Source organism: Lepus europaeus, chromosome 6 (assembly GCF_033115175.1).
Source record: "Lepus europaeus isolate LE1 chromosome 6, mLepTim1.pri, whole genome shotgun sequence".
Taxonomy (NCBI): Eukaryota; Metazoa; Chordata; class Mammalia; order Lagomorpha; family Leporidae; genus Lepus; species Lepus europaeus.
The window spans coordinates 61,506,696-61,531,968 of NC_084832.1; the positions used below are offsets into that span (position 1 = coordinate 61,506,696).

The 25,273-nt window shown below is 43.5% G+C and overlaps 2 protein-coding genes across 2 annotated transcripts; one reads left to right on the top strand and one right to left on the bottom strand.

The window, feature by feature from the left end:
- Positions 1 to 4,660: 4,660 nt before the first annotated feature.
- Positions 4,661 to 23,833, bottom strand: MED4 (mediator complex subunit 4). The gene is made up of 7 exons (XM_062194184.1): positions 23,658 to 23,833; positions 17,556 to 17,622; positions 14,117 to 14,287; positions 10,968 to 11,025; positions 9,297 to 9,383; positions 6,947 to 7,078; positions 4,661 to 5,316 (listed from the first exon to the last, which is right to left on the bottom strand). The coding sequence occupies exons 1-7, from the start codon at positions 23,780 to 23,782 to the stop codon at positions 5,144 to 5,146; spliced, it is 813 nt and encodes a 270-aa protein (XP_062050168.1). The 5' UTR covers positions 23,783 to 23,833; the 3' UTR covers positions 4,661 to 5,143.
- On the top strand, positions 11,697 to 13,068 carry LOC133761650 (solute carrier family 25 member 3-like). The gene has a single exon (XM_062194185.1). It carries the CDS (start codon positions 11,787 to 11,789, stop codon positions 12,348 to 12,350), a length of 564 nt encoding a protein of 187 aa, XP_062050169.1. The 5' UTR covers positions 11,697 to 11,786; the 3' UTR covers positions 12,351 to 13,068.
- Positions 23,834 to 25,273: the final 1,440 nt, after the last annotated feature.

Here is a 25,273-nt window from a genome sequence, read left to right on the forward strand (position 1 = left end):
TTGATGTGCCAGGCCGGTGCTGCGGCTTACTAGGCTAATCCTCCGCCTGTAGCGCTGGCACCCCGGGTTCTAGTTCCGGTTGCTCTTCTTCCAGTCCAGCTCTCTGCTGTGGCCTGGGAAGGCAGTGGAGGATGGCCCAAGTGCTTGGGCCCTGCACCTGCATGGGGACCAGGAGGAAGTACCTGGCTGCTGGCTTCGGCCAGCCGTAGCGGCCATTTGGGGGTGAACCACCAACAGAAGGAAGACCTTTCTCTCTAACTCTGCCTGTCAACCCCCCCCCCCCAAAAAAAAAAAAAAAAAAAAACAAAAAACAAAAAACTTGATGTGCCTAAGGCCGTCCCTGAAGGTTCCCATGGGGTCTGTCTGATACTTGTAGCCTGTGGCCACTCCCATGAAGTACCAACATGGTCACTGTGATTTGCACATATCTAGCATCCTAAGTATGGGGTGTGCTTTTCCTGAAGACAGCTACACTCATGCCTATTTGTTTAAACCTTGGACATTTGGAATGGAATCCTATGATACAATTTATACTTCATCAAAATGAAACTCTTGTTACACAGTAGAGGGGGTCACATTATGCTTTCTGCACAGAAAACCTGATTGACTGACTCGAGGGAATTCTGAAAAGATCTATTCTTGAGGCTGGCACTGTGGTGTAGCAGGTAAAGCTGCTGCCTGCAGTGCCAGCATCCCATATGAGTGCTAGTTCTAGTCCCGACTGCTCCTCTTCCGATCCAGCTCTCTGCTGTGGCCTGGGAAAGCAGAAGATGGCCCAAGTCCTTGGGCCCCTGCACCCACGTGGGAGACCCGGAAGAAGCTCCTGGCTCTTGGTTCGGATTGGCGCAGTTCCAGCTGTTATGGCCATCTGGGGAGTGAACCAGCGGATGGAAGACCTCTCTGCATTAACTCCGACTTTCAAATCAATCTTTTTTTTGGACAGTGAGAGAGAGAGAGAGAAAGGTCTTCCTTTACCGTTGGTTCACCCTCCAATGGCCACCGTGGCCGGCGCGCTGCGGCCAGCGCACTGCGCTGATCCCAAGGCAGGAGCCAGGTGCTTATCCTGGTCTCCCATGGGGTGCAGGGCCCAAGCACTTGGGCCATCCTCCACTGCACTCCCGGGCCAAGCAGAGAGCTGGCCCGGAAGAGGGGTAACCGGGACAGAATCCGGCGCCCTGACCGGGACTAGAACCCGGTGTGCCAGCGCCGCAAGGCGGAGGATTAGCCTGTTGAGCCACGGCGCCGGCCCCAAATCAATCTTTAAAAAAAAAAAAAAAAAAGTACCTACCTTGTGGCAACCAAACTTTCCTTTAAACAACCATAAAGTCAGGGCTGGCACTGTAGCACAGCAGGTAAAGCTGTGCAGTGCCTGCATTCCACATGGGTGCAGGTTTGAGTCCCAGCTGCTCCACTGCCAACCCAGCTCACTGCTATGGCCACGGAAAGCAGTGGAAAATAGCCCAAGTGCTTGGACCCCTGCACTCATGTGGGAGAGCCAGAAGCAGCTCCTGGCTCCTGGCTTTGGATCGGCCCAGCTCTGGCCATTGTGGCCATTTGGGGAGTGAACCACTGGATGAAAGATCTCTTTCTGCCTCTCAAATAAAATAATCTTTAAAAAAAAGCTGTAAAGTCAGTTAAATTTTTTTCCCATACAACTATAATTAGGAAGATTTATCAGCTATTTCTTGCAATACCAGCATCCCATATGAGTGCCTGTTTGGGTCCCAGCTGCTCCACTTCCAATCCAGCTCCCGGCTAATGGGAAGGTAGCAGCAGTCCAAGTCTTTGGGCCCCTGCCACTCGTTTTCGAGACTAGGATGGAATTTCTGGCTTATGTCTTCAGCTTGGCCCAGCCCCAGATACTGTGCCCATTTAAGGAATGAACCAGCAGGTGGAAGTTCTGTCTCCATCTTTCTGTCATTCTGCCTTTCAAATAAACCTTTAAAAAAAAAAAAAAAAACTGTTAACATGAGGTATGACAGAAATACCTTCTGAATTATGATTACCCAAATTCAGTAAAATGGGCTTAAGTATGTTGTTATACTTGCATGAGTATACTTACATATATTGGTTATACTTGCATGAGGGATCTTAACATGTAAATGTATACACTAAACTGAAATCAAAACCAAGTATCTCACTAGGGTACTCACTAAGCACTTCATTAACAGACATTTGAGTGGTGTTACACCAAGACCCATGTTGAAACCCTAACCCATGGTACTTCAGAAGGTGACTGTATTTGGAAATGGAGCCTTAAGAGGGGACTAAGTTAAAATGGGACCTTTTCCAATCTTACTGGTGTTGATAAGAGGAAATTTGGTCGTCCGGCGCCGTGGCTCAACAGGCTAATCCTCCACCTAGCAGTGCCGGCACACCGGGTTCTAGTCCTGGTCAGGGCGCTGGATTCTGTCCCGGTTACCCCTCTTCCAGGCCAGCTCTCTGCTGTGGCCAGGGAGTGCAGTGGAGGATGGCCCAAGTGCTTGGGTCCTGCACCCCACGGGAGACCAGGATAAGCACCTGGCTCTTGCCTTCAGAACAGCACGGTGCGCCAGCCGCAGCGCGCCAGCCGCGGAGGCCATTGGAGGTTGAACCAACGGCAAAAGGAAGACCTTTCTCTCTGTCTCTCTCACTGTCCACTCTACCTGTCAAAAAAAAAAAAAAAAAGGAAATTTGACATAACACACAAGACACTGGGGATGCACAAAGGCCAGGCGAAGGTCGGGTGAGAGAATGGCCGCCTGCAAGTCAGAGAGGCTTCAGGAGAAGCTGACTCTGTCCACATCTTAACCTTGGACTTCTCCCCAAAACTGTGAGAAAATCAACTTCTGTTGATTAAGCCACCCAGTCTGTGGATTTTGGCATGGCAGCCCCAGCAACATACAGTATAGGTGGCCTAACTCTCACTGCTGTGCTCCAAGTGTGCAACAGAATCAGTAAATGCCCACCATGGTAAGGTCCCATACGAGTGTATGCCCTGTGTGCCTCCCTGAATCAGACCCTAGCAGCCTCAAAGCCGTCTTTTAGAAGACAGCTCCAACTTCTCCATTCCCTGGGCATGTTAAAATGGGGGGCAGGGGCTGGGGGAACTTGCCTGGCAAGGAAGAATTAAAAGTTGTAAAGAAAATAAAGTTGCTCAACTGACTTCAAGATAAAAAAGATTATCGTGGATTACCCAGTGGTCCTAGAATAATTGGCAGGCTCCTCAAAGGGTGGACGAGGGCCTGTTACGCAGAATGAGAAACTCAACAACTGGAGGCCTGAATCCCAGAACAAGACAACCTCTAAAACCTGGAAAACAGAAGGAAAGAGTCTCCCCTAGAACTTCCAGGAGGGAATGTACGCCCCTGAGACCCATTTTGGCTTCTGACATATGTTGTTTAAGCTAACAAGTATATAGTAATCTGTTACAGTAGTGATCAAAAATTAACTGTTATCAAAGAACCTCATAAACACTTTTTAAATTACCCTAAAAACTTTGTGATAAAACGCCAGTGCTGTGGCAACAGCAGGCTTAACTGCCATTTGTGACACAGGCATCATTGGTACTAATCACAGCTGCTCCACTTCAAATCCACCCTCCTGCTACTATTCCTGGGAAAGCAGATGATGGCCCAATTACTTGGTCCTCTGCCAACCATGTGGGAGACCCAGATTGAGTCCCAAGTTCCTGGACTCAGCCTGGCCCAGCGCTGCTGTTGTGGCCTTTTGGAGAGCAAAGCAGCAGATTAAGATCATTTTTTGTCTTTTCAAATAAATAAATCTTTTAAAAGGGCAGCATATGTGTGTGGCTTCATATATATTTATATCTCAAATCATAGTATTGTAAAGGAAAAGAAACCAGAAATCCTAGGTATCCAATAATAAAAAGCAGTTACATTATGGCACAGCCACACAATGGGACAGCAGCCATTACAGTAAATCATCCACACAGAAAAATACTTGCAGTACTATAGAAACAAGGCAAATTTTAAAGTTAGATATAGTATCCCATTCTCAAATGTAAGCCTAGAGAGAAAGACATTTAAACATTACATGTCTTTAATTCTAAAGGGCAGAATTATGAGATATTAATTTCTTCTTTAAATCTATTTTCCAATTTTTCTAGAGATAAAAAATATTCCAAAGGGGGGGGGGGGAGAAGCTGAAGCCTATTCAAGGTTACAGAGATCACAAATAATTAAAATATAAAGCAGGGGGACAGGACCAGGCCAAAGCCAAGAGCTACTTCCAGGTCTCCCACATGCGTCTAGAGGCCCAAGCACCTGGGCCACCCTTTGCTGCCCTGCCTTTCCCGAGGAACATCAGCAGGGAGCTGGATCAGAGGTGGAGCAGCCAGAACTCCAACTGGTGCCCATATGGGATGCCGGCACCACAGGTGGCTGTGCTACACCACAGCACCGGCCCCCAATTTTTCCAGTTATTAAAGAGACATTTTACTTCTAAGAAGGGGAGCATGGGCCTCTGGGAAGCCTACTAGATGTGATTACCAGCAGTTAGATATATTCATCAAGCTATGGACAGTATCACTCTGGAATTCCACTTAATATTGAAAAATGCAACCGGGGTAGCAGAAATGCTTTTCTACCTACACTGAAGATACATTTAATTTTTTTAGAAAGTCATACAAAGTACAAACGAAAGTAAATTTATTTACAAATATTACAATAATTACAAACAGTACAAACTGAGACCATGTCTCCTGTTCACAGAACAAATGCCGAAACTTCATTTTCAAATGAGAATTTTTACTTTGAAATAAGATACACATTCAGTAATCTGCTGCCTTTGTAAAATGCTTTTCTAATTCCAGGAAGCCTAAGTGCTATGTACATGGATGATGTCCCTCAAATGCAGAACCTTCTGTACAAATACAGCACAAACAGATCAGAATGGCGTAAACAGCACTGATACTGAATAATCTGACTAATCCTCAGATATCTGCCTAGTGGATTAGAACTAAAACCATGGTTTTTGGCTTTAAAGACAGTCCACTCAGTTTTTACTGGGCTGGACAATTTCACCATAACAATGTTTACCTGGCTATTCCTTACAAATCTGTAATTTACATTTCTGTGCTATTGTTTAAGAAACAGAATTCTACAGGATTCAATTCTGTATGCTGTCTTCCATTTTTCTTTTTTTAATCAGAGTCACTACTACTGCTTGAAGAGTCCGTTGACATGACCTCTACATCATCCTCGTTTTCTTTATTATGCCCAGGAGGTTCCAACAGAAAGTCATTACTGTGATTTGGTGGCAACATATTCATTGACATATCATTTGACTGCCATGGGTACTGTGGAGCAAGAACATCTGGAGAAAGAACAAAGCAGATATAAAAACAGTCCTATTCGTAATCAATCAGCCTGTCAGCTACTTTTCCCTTTATGCAAACAATCTGAAGTACTCTTTTTAGGCTAGAAATAAAAATGTACATATGGTCAAATTAGTGAAAATTAAATTTCTGACTATCAAGGAAAAATGTGATGTTTTAGTAGGGACATTTTCTTTTAAAATTATACCACTCTACAAGAATCAGTAGTGAGTTGACAATTTTTCTTTCACAAGATGTTTACAATTACAAATGAAATGTTTTACGTATATTATATATGCCCATTTTATATATAATTATATATTACCATACATATTATTCAATATATTATAAATAGACAATATCTGTACAACATGAAATATCGTAGGTGTGAACAATTTCTTAGATAAACGGCTATTTTAAATTATTATGACAAAAGAGAAGTTGATTGGCAATATATGTATAAGAAACATCTTATGAAGTGCCCATGTCACATTAAGAGCATATATTGTTTCTGAAGAAAAAGAACAGAGCACATGAACAGGTATAATTTAAGGCTAAAAGAAAGAAGGAAAATTTGAGAAGAGCCAGAAGAGAGAATTACAGTATTAACTACACAGGTATCCCAATTAGCTTCCAATCTACTCTTCCTCCTGCACCCTGAAACCATTCCTTCTTCGCCAGCAGATGGCACTAGTGACACCCTGCAGAGGAACAGCCTTCACCTCCTGGGTGGGTTGTTTTGCCTTTATTCCCACTGTGCCGGGCTGGTGCACAGGACCAAGTACAAGACCATCCCTATGGGTGGTTTCTCAGTAGTTTCTCCAAAATCCCAAATGGTGGCTTCTCAGGACGTCTCCCCGCAACCCCAGTAATTTCCTGCGTGCCAGCTCTGGCCTCTGACTCCCAGGAGTAGGCCAGGGCTACACTTCAGCCTCTCCAATGAGAGCTCTGCGATGATAATGGGATGGGGTTGGAGAGAACATTCTTCCAGTCCGCCCCTTCTTAGGGTACCCTGTTTTGTTTTTAGATGGAGTAGCTGCTCCCCATATCTGTTATTCCTGAACATAGGCTTTCCTTGTTTAGATGACTAGTGTGGTTTCTGTCTCCTGACTGGCACCCAAGTATTAGCCAGTACAATCACAGAAAGACGAAGCGATATCCCAAACAAGTATAGGCACTGAGGTCGCCAGTTTGTGCTCTAGGCAGCTAACAAAACTGATGCACACAAATTATATTCAGTAACATAAAAGACCTTCTCAGAAAGGATAATTTTTTCTCTTTATGTCTTTTTGCTTTCCAAATGTTTCACTACATCAAAACAAGTCAACAAAATTTACATAGCATGTTCCACTACTGCAAAAAGGCTTTTTACAACAATAAAAATAGAGGAAATACCCATGCCTGAGGAGGATGGCAGAATATTAACAGAGAGAAAGGCGCTCATTCTAATTTCATAACCACCACCTACAGGTTTTTAGCAGGGAGCAGGAGCCACTGGCAGAGTACCTTGCTATTAAACTGACACAGGTCTGGAATGTCACAAACTCTTATTTAGCAGTTAGCTATCCCATCATTGTTACCTCACAAAAACCTGGATCTGCTGGAAAACATTCTTCCAGTTAACAGTACCTGGCAGTCTGCCCGCTGCAAGTGCGTCCCCTGGTAAGTGACCATTCACACCATTAGCGGAAGGATTGTTCATCTGACCTAATAATCCGCTTCTCATCTCCAAATCAGTTGGGTATGGTCTCCGTGGGTCCCCTAAAACAATAAAGCTGCTTTTAAAACACACACACACACACTCACAAAAGCATTAACATCTTCTTTGAAATGTTAATTTTCCTCAGTACACACTGAAAAATTTCAGCTACATTTTCAAATCTGGAATATGCAGATAATCAATTGTTACCGGCTGCATCATACATTATTTTTAAAAAATGTGTCTATGGGGGTTGTTGTTTAGCCTACTGGTTAGGATGCCAGTTAAGAGACCACACCCAGCCGGCGCCGAGGCTCACTAGGCTAATCCTCCGCCTTGCGGCGCCGGCACACCGGGTTCTAGTCCCGGTCGGGGCACCGATCCTGTCCCGGTTGCCCCTCTTCCAGGCCAGCTCTCTGCTGTGGCCAGGGAGTGCAGTGGAGGATGGCCCAAGTGCTTGGGCCCTGCACCCCATGGGAGACCAGGAGAAGCACCTGGCTCCTGCCACTGGATCAGCGCGGTGCGCCGGCTGCAGCGCGCTACCGCGGCAGCCATTGGAGGGTGAACCAACAGCAAAAGGAAGACCTTTCTCTTTGTCTGTCTCTCACTGTCCACTGTGCCTGTCAAAAATAAAAAAATTAAAAAAAAAAAAAAAAATAGAGACCACATCCTATATCACAACACCTGGGTTTGATACACCAGTTCCAGCTCCTGACTCTAATTTCCTATTAATACAAACCCTGGGAGGAAGCAGCATTGGCTCAAGTAATTGGACTCCCGCAACACATGTGGGAACCCTGGATTGAATTCCTAGTTTCCATCTTTGGCCAGGCCCAGTCTGGCAGTTGTGGGCATTTGGGGAGTGAGCCAGAAGATGGGAGTACTCTCTCGTTCTATGTGTGTGTGTGTCTGCCTCTCAAATGAAAAAATTCGTGAAGAGAATATGTAATTTTTTTCTTTTCTGAATCTCCTGTATATGTAAAATAAAGAGACAAATTTGTCATTTTAACAAACATTCCAATTTCCAATTTAAGAAAATCATAATCTCAATTCTTCTAAATTAACTGCATTTTCTTTTTTTTTTGACAGGCAGAGTGGACAGTGAGAGAGAGAGAAAGAGAGAAAGGTCTTCCTTTTGCTGTTGGTTCACCTTCCAATGGCCACTGTGGCCGGCGCATTGCGCTGATCCGAAGCCAGAAGCCAGGTGCTTCTCCTGGTCTCCCATGGGGTGCAGGGCCCAAGCACTTGGGCCATCCTCCACTGCACTCCCTGGCCACAGCAGAGAGCTGGCCTGGAAGAGGGGCAACCGGGACAGAATCCGGCACCCCGACCAGGACTAGAACCCGGTGTGTCGGCGCCGCAGGCAGAGGATTAGCCTAATGAGCTGCGGCGCCAGCCAACTGCATTTTCTAATAAGAAAAATGAGGGGCAAGCACTTTGGCACAGTGGGTTAAGCCACATTTAGAACACTGGCATCCCATTATCAGAGCACTGGTTCAAGTTCCAGCTTTTCTGCTTCTGATCCAGCTCCCTGCTAATATACCCAGAAGGCAGTAGATGATGGCTCAAATACTTGAGTCCCTGTCACCCACAAGGGAGATTCTTGGCTGGCCAACCTTTGGCTGTTTGCGGGCATTTGGGGAATGAACCAGCAGATGGAAGAGTCTCTCTGTGTCACTGTCTTTCAAATAAATATTTTTTAAAAAAACAATGATTATATATATATATGTACGTGTATATATATAAATACATAAATATACACACTGAGGGAGAACAGATGACATGAGACAGAAATAACTAGAACACTTGTAACTAGAACACTTGTAGGATTATCTAAATTAAACCTTTTTCTAACCAACCTGTATGATCCTGCCATTTAAAGACTAATTCCTATAACTTATTAGTGGGCTACTGGGGCAGGTAATGTTTATTCCCAGCAGAAAAGCAGGCTAAACAGCCACACTGGGATCAAATTTCTGGTAATGTTTTTCACCAACTCGATTACTCACCCCCAAAGCTGCAGTTACCCTAGTACTCTTAGCATGGTAAAACACCACCTTCAGGAGTTACTCTGGTTGAGGTAATTATCTTCCATTCCTCCTAAAAGGCTGCTGCTATACTTTAGGTCTCCTGTCTGATATGTTATCCACTGTTGATGTGAAAACACATAACAGACGTTTCTAATAAGCATGTTCTATACCTAAATGTATTCTTTTTATATATATAGTCAGCTAAGGATGTTTGAAATCACACAGAAATAGTACAAAAAAGTATTTTTACCTGGAACCCAGGTCAGTGGGGCACACACAGCATTACTTGCACTAATCCTATGTGCATACTTGATTATTTCTTCAGAGGAAATAGCACCTTAGAGAGTTAAGGGGACAGGGTAACATCATAGTAAGTTTGGAACTGCATAAACACAGTTACACATCACACTTGATTTTAAATTATCTGGAAGTATCAGAAAGTAATTTGAAAATAATCCCAGTTATCCACCTTCCATAACAATACCTGCATATATAAAGCTAAATTTTTTATTTCCAAATTATAGAAGATGCTTGTTCCAAAAAGTCATCTGGCATAAAGAAACAAATTTGAGAGAACAGCATGTTAACACTTAATAGTCCACGATTAACTACCACTAGATACTACTCTTCTGAAATCAACAGTGAATGCAAATAAGACAGTGAAACAGTACTTTATCTTGCAACAATATCCAAGCCATGAAATTGGAGCAGAAGGTTCACACCACTCTGCCTGATTAACTTGACCTAAGGTTCTATTGGGGTGGGGAACTTTTTTTCTTTCAAGGGCCTTTTGGATATTTATAACAAAATTATCAACTTAAAAATTAGCCTGCTCTAGATATATTGAATTTGAGTCCCATCTGCAGCTGTCTTGTTAGGGACAGAACAAATCATTTCCTGCTCAATGTATCCCACACCAAACAGATCCAAACAGAAAGACATCTACAATGTGTTCATTAGGTGGAGGCAGAATAAGCTGCTGAACAGCATGATTTTTTTGGAAAATAAAGGCACATGTGTATTCATATTTTTATTGTACACATATTCACAGATCTAGAAAAAAAACCTAGGACACACTAACCAAACACTAAGAATAGTTATCTCTGAGACACTGATTTAATGTAACAAGGAACATGTTTCTGTATGTAAAACTTCTGAAGATTCAACAAAAACACGGTCCAGTTTTCAGATAACCATACCATCACATTTCCTAGAGATCTGTTTCCTGCCACAGAAGCCTAGCCCATCTCTCAGAAGATATTCACTGCTCTTCATATGTAATAATGTAAACACACGTTCCCAAAGGAACAGGAAAAGAAAGAAAATAAATCCAAAATGACTAAATGTAAATCATATCTACAAATTACTAGAGACAAGTAACCAGTTAATTACAATTCTGATTTCCAGTATGCAAACTATATGAAGCGGCAAGATCCACAATCGAAGCCCTTTAAAGGGGGAGAGCTCCGCAGGAAGGCAGGCTGGGCCTCTGCCTGCTAAAGGTGCCTACACCCAGAAGCTCCATCCAGCTTTGACTCCATCATGTTCTACCCAAGTGTAGCTGTCCAAAGGCATTCTCTTTCATTCTGTCCTAGACGTCAAGATCCAGCTGAAATCCCACTTGCTTCTAGCTCACACTTCTCCCTTCTCTGAACAGCTTTACAAAGCCAATGTCTTTACTGCACATTCAAGCACGGAGCCGAAGTTGCCCTCTGTTACTGCTTCTGATAACCTGGAAAAGCATGTGACACTTCCACCTTCCTTACAATGCCCATCACGAGGCTAGAACATAATACTCTTTACAATGAAAATTTATTAGGATCTTTCAACAGCAGCAAATGATTACCAGGAACATTCTTTTCAGATGCTTCAGACCAGAACTTGGGTTTTTCAGGTCATCCAGTCTTCCCACAGTACTAACCTTTTCTTGCTTTTTCTATCGACTTGAGTTTTTCTTTTGCTTGGTAAACAGCTGTTGCCTAATTAAAACAACATTAAAAAAAGAAATACATTTTATTTTCAACTTTATCAAGCAATTTTTGGCATAATTCACAGGATGACTTATCTCATAGGAACAATGTGCAAACTCAGAACCTCCATAATTTATATGCAAAGTTACAAATTATTGTTATAGTGTTCTGAAACACTCGATATATTTAATGAAAGAAATATACTCACCAACTAGTCTGTCATTCACACACAGTTGTTAGAAACACAGTACTAATCGGATCCTTTACTTTAGATCCAGACTACATACCACCCCCAAAATATCCTACTCTTGCATCTAGCTCAAGAAAAAAATTCCTAAATGCTCCCTGTTAGAAAAAAGGAGTAAGATACACTCCTGGATTGAAATTCACTTATATATCACTTCAGTACTTAATGACTGTTACCATGAAAACATTCCACTGACCTGCCACAGCACACTAAAAGGTAAAATAAAGAGACCTTGTATAGGTGTACCCTCAACTACAGCACGGTGGTTAGAAGTATGGCAAAAGAAAGATCTAGGTTTGAGAGCCATCTCTCTGTTTTTCGCCTCCTTGGGAGTTAGTTATTTAAAGTACTGGTTTCTTCACCTGAATAATGGCACTTTATATAAACTGTCTGAAGACAGAAATAATACATATAAAAAACAAGTGCAGAAGGGCACAGATCTGAGGGCCGGGAGGACGTTCGGCCTCTGTGAGCCGCAGCCTTCCCCAGCGAGCGGTTGGGTGTTCGCCATCTTAGGGAGAAGATGTTCTCGTCCGTGGCGCACCTGGCGCGGGCGAACCCCTTCAACGCGCCCCACCTGCAGCTGGTGCACGATGGGCTCGCGGGCCCCCGCAGCAGCCCCGCCGGGCCCCCGGGCCAGCCCCAGCGCTCCTGCAAGCTGGCGGCCGCGGCTGTGGAAGAGTACAGTTGTGAATATGGCTCCATGAAGTTTTATGCACTGTGTGGCTTTGGTGGGGTCTTAAGTTGTGGGCTGACACACACTGCTGTCGTTCCCCTGGATTTAGTGAAATGCCGTATGCAGGTGGACCCTCAGAAGTACAAGGGCATATTTAATGGATTCTCAGTTACACTTAAAGAGGACGGTGTTCGTGGTTTGGCTAAGGGATGGGCTCCGACTTTCATTGGCTACTCTCTGCAAGGGCTCTGCAAGTTTGGCTTTTATGAAGTCTTCAAAGTCCTGTACAGCAACATGCTTGGAGAGGAGAATGCCTATCTGTGGCGCACATCACTATATTTGGCTGCCTCTGCTAGTGCTGAATTCTTTGCTGACATTGCCCTGGCTCCAATGGAAGCTACTAAGGTTTGAATTCAAACCCAGCCAGGCTATGCCAACACATTGGGGGATGCAGCTCCCAAAATGTATAAAGAAGAAGGTCTAAAAGCATTCTACAAGGGCGTTGCTCCTCTCTGGATGAGACAGATACCATACACCATGATGAAGTTTGCCTGCTTTGAACGTACTGTTGAAGCATTGTACAAGTTTGTGGTTCCTAAGCCCCGAAGTGAATGTTCAAAGCCAGAACAGCTGCTTGTAACGTTTGTGGCAGGTTACATAGCTGGAGTCTTCTGTGCAATTGTTTCTCACCCTGCTGATTCTGTGGTATCTGTGTTAAATAAAGAGAAAGGTAGCAGTGCGTCTCAGGTTCTCCAGAGACTTGGATTTAAAGGTGTATGGAAGGGACTCTTTGCCCGTATCATCATGATTGGTACTCTGACTGCACTACAGTGGTTCATCTATGACTCGGTGAAGGTCTACTTCAGACTCCCTCGCCCCCCTCCACCTTAGATGCCAGAGTCTCTGAAGAAGAAGCTTGGGTTGACTCAGTAGATAGAATGAAGCAAATGTGGACTGAATCTGCTTGTTGATCAGTGTTGAAAAAAGTGCAAAAGGAACTTTTATATATTTGACAGTGTAGGATATTGTCTATTCCTGATAAAATTACTGTAGTACCCTTGCTTAAAGGCAAGAGTTTCAAACTTACTGTTGAAATAAACCTATCTGTTCATGAAAAAAAAAAAAAAAAAAAAACAAGTGCAAAGATCAGGGCCTGGGGCCCAAGTGCTCAATCAGCACCAGTTGCTGCTGTCCAAACCATAAAACTCACTCTCAGGATTCTTATGTTCAGTCTTTAATTCAATAATTCTGGAAATCTTTATAACCCAAAATGCAGAAGAAAAAATGTTTCCGCAAGGACATTCAGTAACCCATTATTTGTAACACCTGAAAACTCAAACAAACAAGATAAAGCTACACAGAACATGCTCACGTTTTAATAAAGAGTAGTACCATAATAACAATAAGGTACAAAATGAGTACACTGAGATTCAGAGGAAATAAACCAAACTGTGAAGACTAGCATGCTTGGGGCAGTGGGACTAGAAGCAACTTTTTCCAAATTGATTTTGATAAGTAAGTACTACTTTCAAAAGGAAAAATACATCTTAATGGAAATATCTTTTTTAAGAAGCATTTACTTGGGGTTGTTTCTTCAGGAGGGTGGTTCATTTCCCCTGAGCAGCTCAGGCTTCTGATTACTAGAAGCCGCTTACACATTTTCCAGAGGTCCATCAGGGACAAGCACCTGTCCATCAGGGACAAGGAGCGGACTAGCACCATCCGGTCCATACAGGAATCAAGTTCGGCAGCTGCTGCAGTACCCCCGCATGATAATCACAGTCCTTAGTATAGCAAAAACAGCAGCCCACAACAAAGGCAAAACTAGGATTCTCAGCATAGACCTAAATGCCACACAGATTAGGATGGAAGGCTAAATATATTCAACTTTAATCAATTTATAAAATCATTATTATTTTTACTGATTTCAAAAGTTTAAAAGCCAAGCTTCTAGATTATTGCATAAAACATTAATGAGGTTCAAAAATAATGCAGACTATCTAAAAATATGCCAAAAAAGTGGGGGAAGGAAGGTGACAATGGCCTTTACCTTACTGACAGAATATCATTTTTAATCTTGGAAGGTTTTTCTACTCTTCAAAATATTGGTACTACTTTGCGGAAACACATCAAACAACATCCTTTTTCACCTTAAGAACCAACTTCTGTCATCTTACCAGTATTTGTTCGGCTTCCTTTAGTTGTTTTTGTAGCTGCTGAATATCACTATCTCTCTTCTCTACTTCTTTTTCTAAAACCTGCATTTCATGATGGATCTTGCCCTGATTAAGTGCCAGTTTCATCAGTTCTTGAAATTCTCCATCTCTGTGAATTAGTAACTCCAGAACCTGTCAAATAATTCACTGCATCAGACAATGGAAAACTAAAAAGCTACATTGCAATGAAACAAAAAATTCATACCTGAATTGGCTAGGCTATAAAATACAACACTTTCAAATTATTACTCTTAATAAAAATAGCCTACCTGTGATTATTTTGGGAAACAGATTAATATTAAGATTTTCTACTTTTTCTGCTCTTTCATAAAAAAGCAAATCCTCCAGAACTAGCAACAGGGCCCTGGTGCTGTGGCGCAGAAGGTTAAAGCCCTGGCCTGAAGCGCCAACATCCCATATGGGCGCTGGTTCTAGTCCCGGCTGCTCCACTTCCAATCCAGCTCTCTGCTATGGCCTGGGAAAGCAGTAGAAGACTGCCCAAGTCCTTGGACCCCTGCACCCGCGTGGAAGACCCGGAAGAAGCTCCTGGCTCCTGGCTTTGGATCGGCACAGCTCTGGCCGTTGCGGCCATCTGGGGAGTAAACCAGCAGATGGAAGGCCTCTCTCTGTAACTCTGTTTTTCCAATAAATAAAATAAATCTTAAAAAAAAAAAAAAAAGTAGCAACAGGACAAAATGAAAGGTTTATTCATTTTCCAGGGAAAATAAAATTTTCGTTTATTCTTAAAAATACAGTCTACTGGAAGTTCTTCCAAAGTTTGGTACTTGAGATGATTTCAGGTAGCACCAAGAACTTGGGGAAAAAAAAAAAAAAAAAAAAGCCAGGATTTTCCCAGAATTAATAAGCCAGTGAAATATAAATACAAGGGCACTTCCAAGCTTTTGAAAAGATAAGTTTAGGGGCAGGTGTTGTGGCACAGCAAATTAAACCACCACCTGGGACACTACCTTCTCGAATGATAGTGTTTGGTTGAATCCCAGCTACTTCATGCTTCTGATCCTGCTTCTGCTAATGCAACTAGGAGGGGACAGATGTATTCAAGTTCCTGCCACCCTTGTGGGAGAGGAGACCCACATGGAGTCTGGCTCCTGGCTTCACCCTGACCAAGCCCTGGTTGTTGTGGGCATCTGCAGAGTGAACCAGCAGATAGATGGAAGATCTCTCTGTCAATCTGCCCTTTGAATAAATAAGTCAGTACCAAAAATTTTTGAAATTCACATACTTTTTCTTAATACATATTTTCCATGAAGTTTCTGAAGACTCTACATGTACATGGATTTAAAATTTTATGCTCCAAAATAAACTTAAACTTACTTTCCACTAACTTTTCAGTTTATTCATACCCTTTACTGTACTAACTACTTTAGAAAGGAAATGGCTATCGAAACTCAAAATCAATTTTAAAACCGATTTTTAAATATCTGTTAAGTACCAAAAAATAAGGGTTTGCATCTTCAATTTTTGACATGAAGACCCTCTTTTGTAGGACTTCGCCTGACACAAAACTGCGCTCCAGCCTCTGTCCAGGCTTTCAGAGTAACTTAAATTACAACAGAAGGCATTTTCTGTAAAAAGTGTACATTCTATTTGTTTAATAGACCTATAATCCTCATTCTTCCCAAGTCATGGCGAAGAGAAAGCTACGTGTACTCTTCTATAAAACCTGTGTTTTCAAATGTTTTTTACCAAAGCCAAGTAGTACACATTAGTACCAAGACAGCTTTCAAGAAATTTATACCATCTGACCTCATTTGTGTACACCAAGATAAGACTGTCTTTTGATTTTATTGCTTGGTAGAGGAAGTTCCTCAACTACTGTCAGACCCAGGTTCTGGTTCTACTCACCCAGTAACCCCCAGCTCACTTGTTCATTCTGAAGCTCAATCTTGCAGGAGCTTAAACGGGAAACTACTAAGACCCTTTCTAATTTTAAAATTTTATATAAAATTATGAATACTCAAAACAGTGGCTAGAAAAGGTTTAAGTGGGCACACCCCTTTCTAATATTTTAAGTTTCAATGAAAATTATACAGGAATCCACAATACTAAGTATAAGACACAATTCACAGAATTACTGATCCTCTAAACAATTTAAAAAAAGGGGTGGTACTGATTAAGTTATTGCTTGCTGACTCTCTTGTGCTTGGCTCTGAGAAAGCAATTAATAGGTGTCCAGGAAATAATGTCAAGCTTTGCATTCCCTTCTTGTACATTTTGTGTAAATTCCTACTTAGAGCCACAGATATTTATTTATAGGGAATCTAAGACTAGGAGTCTTCTAACACATTTATCCTTAGCCTCTTTCTTTTCCTTAAAACAAAACAAACAAAGCCTAATACTGAGTCCTTAAAGTCAGTGGCTCTTTCCAACTTTTGGCCTTATCTGAACCCCAAAGATTCCCTAATAGCTTTCTACTGAATTCCTGAATTTTCTCTTTTATGGAAACACAGCATGATATAAGCCAGGATAACAATGAGAGAGAGGATGAGGAGATCCTGTGTCATCTTCTATTTTTTAAAAAAAGAATAATCCTCCCTACTCATTTCCTCTCAAAATTTTCTTTCAATTTATGATTAAAAGAATATATAATGTAGATTTTATCCTCTGAATTCTTTCAAAATTTCTGAATCAGAAAAAGGGGGGTTCATTATGGAAAATCAGAAAGCATAAAGAAACTTAAAAACTACCTGCAAATTCAACACCCACAAGAAATCAGCTGCATACTCTTACTTCCATTCATCCCCAAGTTGCAGTAGGGGAAGCAAGCCTCCAGTAAAGGACTAAGCTTATAAGAATATGAACTTTGATTCTAATACCTTTTTAATCTCCACGTAACAAGTCTTTGTGGGTTAATTCAAAACACAAAAGTAAATAAATAAATGTGTGGCTGTAACTAAAACTATAAGGAAAAATAATAACATACTGTCAAACTTTGGGCAATTTTTTTAAGGATTTTTTAAAATTTTTTTTTCTTTCTAATTTGAAAAGGAGAGAGAGAGAGAGAGAGATCTTCTATCAACTGGTCATTCTCCAAATGCCAGCAACAGCCAGAAATCAGGGAACTCAACCTAGGTCTCCCACACGTGGTAAGGATCTAAGTACTCTAGCTGCCTGCCACCTAGGGTGCACATTATGGAGAAGTGGAAACTCAGCCCTGATATGGGAAGCAGGTGTCCCAAAAAAGCATCTTAACCGTTGTGGCAAATGCTCATCTCCAACTGTTTTCTTCTTTAAGCTTTGTTAAGTAAATGATGCAAAAAAGTACAAATTTAAAAGTTTCAATTAATATCTTCCTCTTCTCACACAATGTAAATAAAATAGCAAATTTACGGAAATTGTAGTTTTCTGTATCGTGTTTTAAATTAAGAGAAACACTTACCTGGTTTTCCTCTCCAGGTTGTAACAACTTTTGGTTTCTTGAAATTGCCAGCATTTCTATAAGTTCCCTAAAAGAAAAACCAAGGAGAGTCTGCAAAGTGAATACAACGGGAGCTCTCACTGACTAGCCTGGGTTCCTGGCACTCAGAGCAGCTGAGCACTCAGCTGCTGTCCTCAGTCCCCACCACGGGGCTTCAGCTCTCACCAGCTTCACAGCACGCTCACCAAGGCTCAGCTGTGTTTATTAGCTAACTTATTTATGCAAGTTCTATCTTTGCTGTAATGACATAAGTATCTATTACGTAAGTTCCAGTGAACTATGACGGCAAATAGAGTTCTTTCTATCAACACCTTAGCCGAACACTTGGAAAGACACAACAGAGGTTTGCAAAGGACAGCTGTCAAGAAAGCAGGAAAAAACTCAGCAAGAGTTTGCCCTAAGAGTGCTCGATGAAAGGCTGAGTTCTCATTTAACTCTGACAAAACCAAGCTAAAGACTGCCAACAAGGCACTGGGTGATACATGCAAGACAAACTCCTGTATTGAGTCAGCAAGCCAAACCCAGTTTTTGTAAAGCATGGTTTTTTCAGAAGACAGGTGTGCCCACTGCTTCATACACACCCATGGCTGCAGTAGAGACCATATAACTCAAAAACGGAAAATATTTAACCTTTACAGAAAGAATTTCTTGATTCCTGTCTTAGCTGAAAAAGACTATTTAGTGAACCTAAGTTTATGTTTCAAGGTAAAATAAGACAATTAAGGAGCACACATAATCATTTTTTAAAAGATTTATTTATTTATTTGAAAAGTCAGAGTTACGGAGAGAGCAGAGGCAGAGGCAGAGAGAGGTCTTCCATCCGCTGGTTCACTCCCCAGATGGCCACAACAGCCGGTGCTGAGCCGACCTGAAGCCAGGAACCAAGAGCTTCTTCCAGGTCTCCCACGTGGGTGCAGGGGCCCAAGGACTTGGGCCATCTTCTGCTTTCCCAGGCCATAGCAGAGAGCTGGATCGGAAGTGGGGCAGCTGGGTTTCAAACCGGCGCCCATATGGGATGCCGGCACTTCAGGCCAGGGCATTAACCCATCGCGCCACAGTGCCGGCCCCATAATCATTTTTAATGACTGTCCACTTTAATTGAATTTTTCAACAAACATCTATCAGCTGAGAGGGATTCCTACACAAATTAAAATTCATTCTTTCTAAAATGCCCATTTAATAGATATGCCAATTTTTCCTATATGAAAATCCGCATCAGGGGTAAGCATTTGATGCATTGGTTAAAACGCCCACATTCCATATGGGAATGCCTGGGTCCAAGTCCCAGCTCCACTCCTGATTCCAGGTTCCTGCTAATGAGCACCCCGGGAGGCAACAGAGTCAAGTGCTGGAGCCCCTGCTACCCACATAGAGGACACAAACTGAAATCCAGGCTCCTGACTTTGGCCAGTGCCAGCCCCAGCCCCAGCCCCAGCCGTTGCAGACTCTTGGGAGTAAACCAGCAGACATGAGATCTCTGTCTCTCTGACTTTCAAATTAGTAAAATAAATAATTTTATTTTTAAAGTAATAGCCTAGCACCAATCTGTCAACAGAAACAGGAAGACTATAATGAGAAATCAAAATCTTTCTGGCACTCCTGGAGAAAGGACAACAGAACTAGATTCTTTTAGAGTGGAGGTGGAGAACTTTTTTTCCTGCCTAGGGCCATTTGGATATTTATAACCCATTTGCGGGCCATACAAAACTATCAACTTAAAAATTATCCTGTTATAGATTTATTGACTTGTGATTTCCACCTGTGGTCACCTCGGCAGGACCAGACCAAACAATTTCACAGGCCTTATACAGCCCGTGGGTCAGACACTTCCCACCCCTGTTGTAGAAGAAGCAAAAGCAGACTATGCACCTCAATGATCACATACAACTGGAAAGCTGAAGGAGTTGCAGAAACATGGAGTTTCTTAAGGAAATTTAAATCATGGCTCATGGGTAAACATATTTCATCAAACAAGAAATGCCATACTCAGTAATGAAGGAAAATCCAAACAGGGAGAGCTATAAATTGGGCAAATGTACATGTAATAGAATTTATTTTAGTCTAAACCTAACACAACTGATAAATACATTTAATTGTGCTATCTCAAGAAGAGTACATGAATATCAAGTGTATGAAACCCCACAGGTACCAAGAAAATTAGGAAAATACACTGCAGATCCACAGCTTAGCACCCAAATGATCCACAAGCAAGATCTCAGGACTACTGGATTATCCAACATCCAAAGAAATTCTCAGACTGCTATCCTGAATAAGAAGGCCCAGAAAAACAGATCCTAAACTTGGTAAATGTGAAATATACAAGGGTACTTTAAAAAGGTGATGGAAAATAGAATTTAAAAAGTTTATTTTTATTTTTGAAATCCATGCAGTTTTTCATAATACACATTTTCCATGTACTTTCTGGAAGACCCTTCATGTACTAGAGTCATGCAGAAAAACAAAAAAAATCATGCTTCATAAACTAAAGCTTGGAAAAGGAACTGAGCTAATGGGTCACAGGTAGAAGGTAAGTAAGTTAACAGTTCACTGAACATACCAGGATAAAGATGTGAAATTCTAGGACTAAGACCAACTCATAACAAGACAGCAGCCACTGCTCCAAAAGGATTGTCACTTCACCAAGACAACATATTTACAGAAAAATTAGGGCTACCATTATACCACATGAATAGGCAATATGAACAAACTCTAAGGAACACTTTAACACTCACCTAATCTCATTCTCAACAGCACCAGCAAGATTCCTCAGATTTATCAGAAGTCAACCCAGAATTAGCCTTCAGCAAAGAATTCTTCCAGAAGAAATCCCTCAAGTGACTATTTCAAGCAGAACAACATCTAGAATTCAAGAAACTGGAAAAACTAGCTGGCAACAAGCAACAAGCGCACTCTCCCTCTATAGTCATTCCTGAGCTGTTCCGAAGCGAGGGGAATACACATTTGATTCTGAACTGCATGGCTACCTCTTTTCAGAGACCGATCCTCACTGAACAATGACTAAAAGTTCGGAGCCGGCGCCACGCTCAATAGGCTAATCCTCCGCCTAGCGGCGCCAGCACACCGGGTTCTAGTCCCGGTCGGGGCGCCGGATTCTGTCCCGGTTGCCCCTCTTCCAGGCCAGCTCTCTGCTATGGCCCATGAGTACAGTGAAGGATGGCCCAAGTGCTTGGGCCCTGCACCCCATGGGAGACCAGGAGAAGCACCTGGCTTCTGGCTTCGGATCAGCGCGGTGCGCCGGCTGCAGCGGCCATTGGAGGGTGAACCAACGGCAAAAAGGAAGACCTTTCTGTCTCTCTCTCTCTCACTGTCCACTCTGCCTGTAAAAAAAAAAAAAAAAAAAAAAAAAGTAAAAGTTCAGGTTCGGCTGCGCACACCAAGTTTCTCAAATGAAAACTGGGTCTCTAGAAAAGCAGTGGCTTGGGTCCGAGCGGGTAAAGCTGCCACTTGCAGAGCCAGCATCCCATATAGAGTCCTGGCTGCTCCTCTTCTGATCCAGCTCTCTGCTGTGGCCTGGGAAAGCAGTAGAAGATGGTGCAGGTGCTTGGGCCCCCGCACCTGCGTGGGAAACCAGGAAGAAGCTCCTGGCTTCAGATCAGCACAGTTCCAACTGTTGCAGCCAATTGGGGAGTGAACCAGTGAATGGAAGATTCTATCTCTCTGTGTAACTCTGCTTTTCAAATAAAATAAATTAAAAAAAAAAAAAAAAAGCCAGCAGTGGCTAGGCAGCTTTTTTATATGTTGGTAACTTGGAGCTCAGTAACTACAGTGAGAACTCAACAGGAACTAAATGAGCAGTTAGCTGTCCCAAAGATGATGTCACACAGAACAGACATGTGAATAATTTAACTGAAACATCATACTACAAATACCTTGCTAGTGTGTTTTTTTAACTAAGAAATAATGTGGATGTTGATGTAAGAGGATTAGCTGATGAGGGAACTGACAAGTTTTCCACCATAAACTACTAAACCAGCGAAGATGGACATGCTCCGTCTGTAAACATTTAGAGGCAACGCCTGGACAGCTGCCTGATGCCTGTGAGTTTCTTTTTTCCTGTACTGAGCACTGGCTGACTGAAAATTCCAGGCACCCTGTTTATGATCCTACTACAATATAAACAGTGGATGAAGCGTATAAGCCATTTACCCTCTGTTGTCTGCGTCTTTTTAGGTTTTTCTTGCATCACTTAATGTTGTACTTAATATTGGTAAGTAATGATACAGCAAGGGCTAAATTCACAGCAAAGACAAAGTACTGATCTTGAGTGTAAGCAAATCGACATTTGCTGTCACAGAATGTTGGCTCCGGAAATGGTGACATTTGAGACAGATGCTGAAAGACAACTGAATCATTCAGCCAGCTACAGATGGAGTAGGAATGGCACTGACGAAGTACAGCTGGCAGTGACATGGGAAGTAGTCAGGCTTCCCTCGAAGGCACTGTGAGGTGACTGCACTTACACAAACCCAGACAGGAGCGGCCACTTGCTGTGGCCTCCTGACGCAATCAACAGTTCCCAGCAAAAACAAGGCATAGGAGGCTGCTCCCAGCACAATGTGGCACTCTGCTTAACAGTTAAATTTTAAGTAGTAGAAGAAATAAACTCTAAAATAACAATGAAAAGTATCGCACAGTAAATACATAAATCAGTAACAGTCATTTATTATCGAGAATTATGGACAGGGGGCTGGCATCATGGCATAGCCGGTGAAGCCACCACTGGCATCCCATATGAGCTACGGGTTCAAGTCCCAGATACCCCTCCTACTTAGCTTCCTGCTAATGTGCCCGGGAGAGCAGCGAAAGACAGCCCAAGTACTTGTGTCCCTGCCATGTGTGCAGGAGACCCCGAAGGAGTTCCAGGCTCCACGCTTTGGCCGGGCCTAGCCCTGGTCTTTGCAGCCACCTGGGGAGTGAACCAGTGGATGGAAAAGCTCGCTCCCGCTCTCTCCCTCTCTCTGTACCTCTGCCTTTCAAATAAGCAACCTTAAAGAAAAGGAATGAGGGGCTGTGTGTAACTGTATGTGCTGCACTTTCATGTCCCCGGCAGCAGGTGGGCCCATTCACACCAGCGTCACCACAAACACGTGCACAGAGGGCAACAAGGCCACGAGGCTGCAGGGATTTTTCAGCTCCATTATAATCCTAAGGGACCACCACAGCATAAGCACGTATATGGTCTTTCCTTGACAGAAACCCGACACTGGGCCTGACTCTGCTCATACAGGCTACCGAGTATTTTTTAGAAGTATGATTTGAGATGCTTTTTAAAATAACGATGGTGCTCAGCAGTATAAAAGGGCAAAGAATAGCAAGTATAAAAGAAAGTAGAAACGTTGGCAGGCTGCAAAAAACAACACAACTTAGATCCAGGTTAACCACCTAAGACAGGAAGGCCCTGACTTGAAAGAAGTCCGTGAAAACTGAGAGCCTGCAGAACGAGATCCCATCCCGTCCCCCATGCTGCTCTGCGGCCATCCCAAGCACCTTACAACTCCGCCAGGGCCTGGGGACTCCGCTTTCCAAGGTTTTGCACAGACTACTCCATCTCCTGGCCACCTGCTGAGCCCGAGGAATTCATTCTTTCCAAAGCCTGCCCTGACTACGCTCCCGGGCCCGCAACGCACTGCTCGGACAAGAACGAGCCCACACCAGCACTGTTTACCCACCTGTCTCTCCCTGACCCCGGGCTCCTCTGCGTCGGCACCCAGCCTCCCCTTCACGACAGTCTCCTAGTGCTTGGTACCCAAGGGGCGGCCCATTAGTGCCAGTCTCCCAACGCGAGACCTCTTAAGGTTCGCTCTGGCTCTTGCTGTCTTGGACTTCCAGGGTGGCTGTCATGACTAAAATTCCCTCTGGCGGCAAAAAAAAAAAAAAAAAAAAAAAGTGTTGCCCAGAGTCTCAGAGACTTGCAGACCCCACAACCTTAACACTCACGCATCGGAGACTCCCAAGCTCAGGCCTCCCCGCCGAGACCCAGGAAGGAGCGCAGAGGGCCGGCGGCGGCGGGCCCCAGCCAGGCTCTCAGGCCGGCGCCATTACCTCGACAAGACCTCCAGATCTTCAAGCGCAGATAACAACCGCTCTCTCGTGCTGTTGCCGCCTGCCGCTCCAGAGCTGCTTCCCAGCCGTTCCTTCTCCTTCTCACCACTCGAAGACGCCGCCATGCTCCCCAGGGCCAGGAGCTAGCGCAGGCGCAGCTCCGTGCTAGTGCGAGAAGAGGCGGGCTCGGGAAGCGGAAGGAAGGGTCACCGAGACGTAGGGAAGAGCGGTACCGCCAGAGCGCCGCCTAGGCGACTGGAGGCGCACTGTGAGCGCTGGCGCCATCTGCTGGACCAGCCAGGCTTCTCCGTGACGCACCCAGGGAGCGCCCAAGGAGTGAGAGCGGAGGGGGGCGGTTCAGTCCGATTCTTCTGGGCCTTCTGGTTTTTCAAGCAGCAGTGGAAGGCTTCGCCCAAACGGTCTTTAAGCATTTCAGGGAGTTACCTACTGGCCTACCTGTTATGTCCGTTTCTTCATAAACTCGACCGGTGTCTCCCCAGGATTGTCTCTGCAGTCTGCATTCCCATGATGCTGTTCCAACCTTCCTGTTGCGTGGCTCTTGGAAGCTGAAGTAAGCATTTCAGCACAGGAACCCGAACCATTTGTGATCCTATTTTTTTTCATTGTAGCAAAATACACAAAACGTAAAAGTCAGTTTTACCTATGTCAGTGTGTAGTTCAGTGACGTTAAATATGTTTAAACTTTTGTGCATCTAGAAAACTCTTTTTAGTGATGGGGGAATTAGGCATGAAGATTAGGTAGAAAGAGTTGAACTGGAATAGTTTTTCAGAATTTCTGCATAACCCTGAATGGCAACGCCTCCCCCTTACCAGTCAACCCAGTGTGCCCACTTTCCCATGATGCACCTGCCTCATCAGGGATCAGGAAGGAAGGGAACCATGATGACCACCTGGAAGGTAAGTTGCTAGCCAAGGCGCCGTGAAACTCGCAGAAAGTCTGCCTCACACTGAACTCCATGCTGTTTGCATTCTTATCAGAGCACCACCCAGTACCTCATAAAAGGGACTGATAAATGTGGAAACACTCCTGTTTTGCTTTTTTTGGCTTCTGGAGCATACTTCGGTCCTTCTCTGGCCTCCTTGCCCTCTCTCTCCTCCTAGGCAACTCTGGCCCACTCATGACAAGTATCTCTCCATGCAGGGATGCCCACACTCACACAAGAATGTATATTCACTCTTTCAGTAAATCGTGCTCTGTATTTATTGCTCTGTTTTGAATTCTTACCTATGCAGGGGCAAGAACTTGAACTAAAAGTTGAGACTGGCATGCCCGCAACATTCATACCTCATAAAACAAATCTAGCCTCATTACTCCCCACGCCCCATGGAGTCCCTAGAAAGCAGCATCCTTCAGGTTTCTGTGAGTTCGGCTTCTCTAGGTACTTTGTATGAGTGCAATCATACGTTATTCGTCTGCTTTTTCACTGGCTTATTTCACTTAGCAAAATGTCCTCAAATTTCATCCATGCTGTAGCAGGTGTCACAGTTCCCTTTTTGAAGTTGCTTGATATTCCATTGCTTGTCTATACCACCTTCTGCTTATCCGTTCATCCAACAATGGAAGCTTGGGTTGCTTCCATGGTTTTTATAATCTG

Bases quoted from the DNA above. Each gene is read 5' to 3' on its own strand.
- LOC133761650 (XM_062194185.1), top strand. From the start codon at position 11,787: ATGTTCTCGTCCGTGGCGCACCTGGCGCGGGCGAACCCCTTCAACGCG.
- MED4 (XM_062194184.1), bottom strand. From the start codon at position 23,782: ATGGCGGCGTCTTCGAGTGGTGAGAAGGAGAAGGAACGGCTGGGAAGC. The intron at 9,384-10,967 runs GTTAGTACTGTG...TAACTCTCTAAG, and splicing joins GATAGAAAAAGCAAGAAAAG to GTGCTATTTCCTCTGAAGAA. The intron at 5,317-6,946 runs GTACTGTTAACT...TTCTTTCTCCAG, and splicing joins TGCAGCGGGCAGACTGCCAG to ATGTTCTTGCTCCACAGTAC.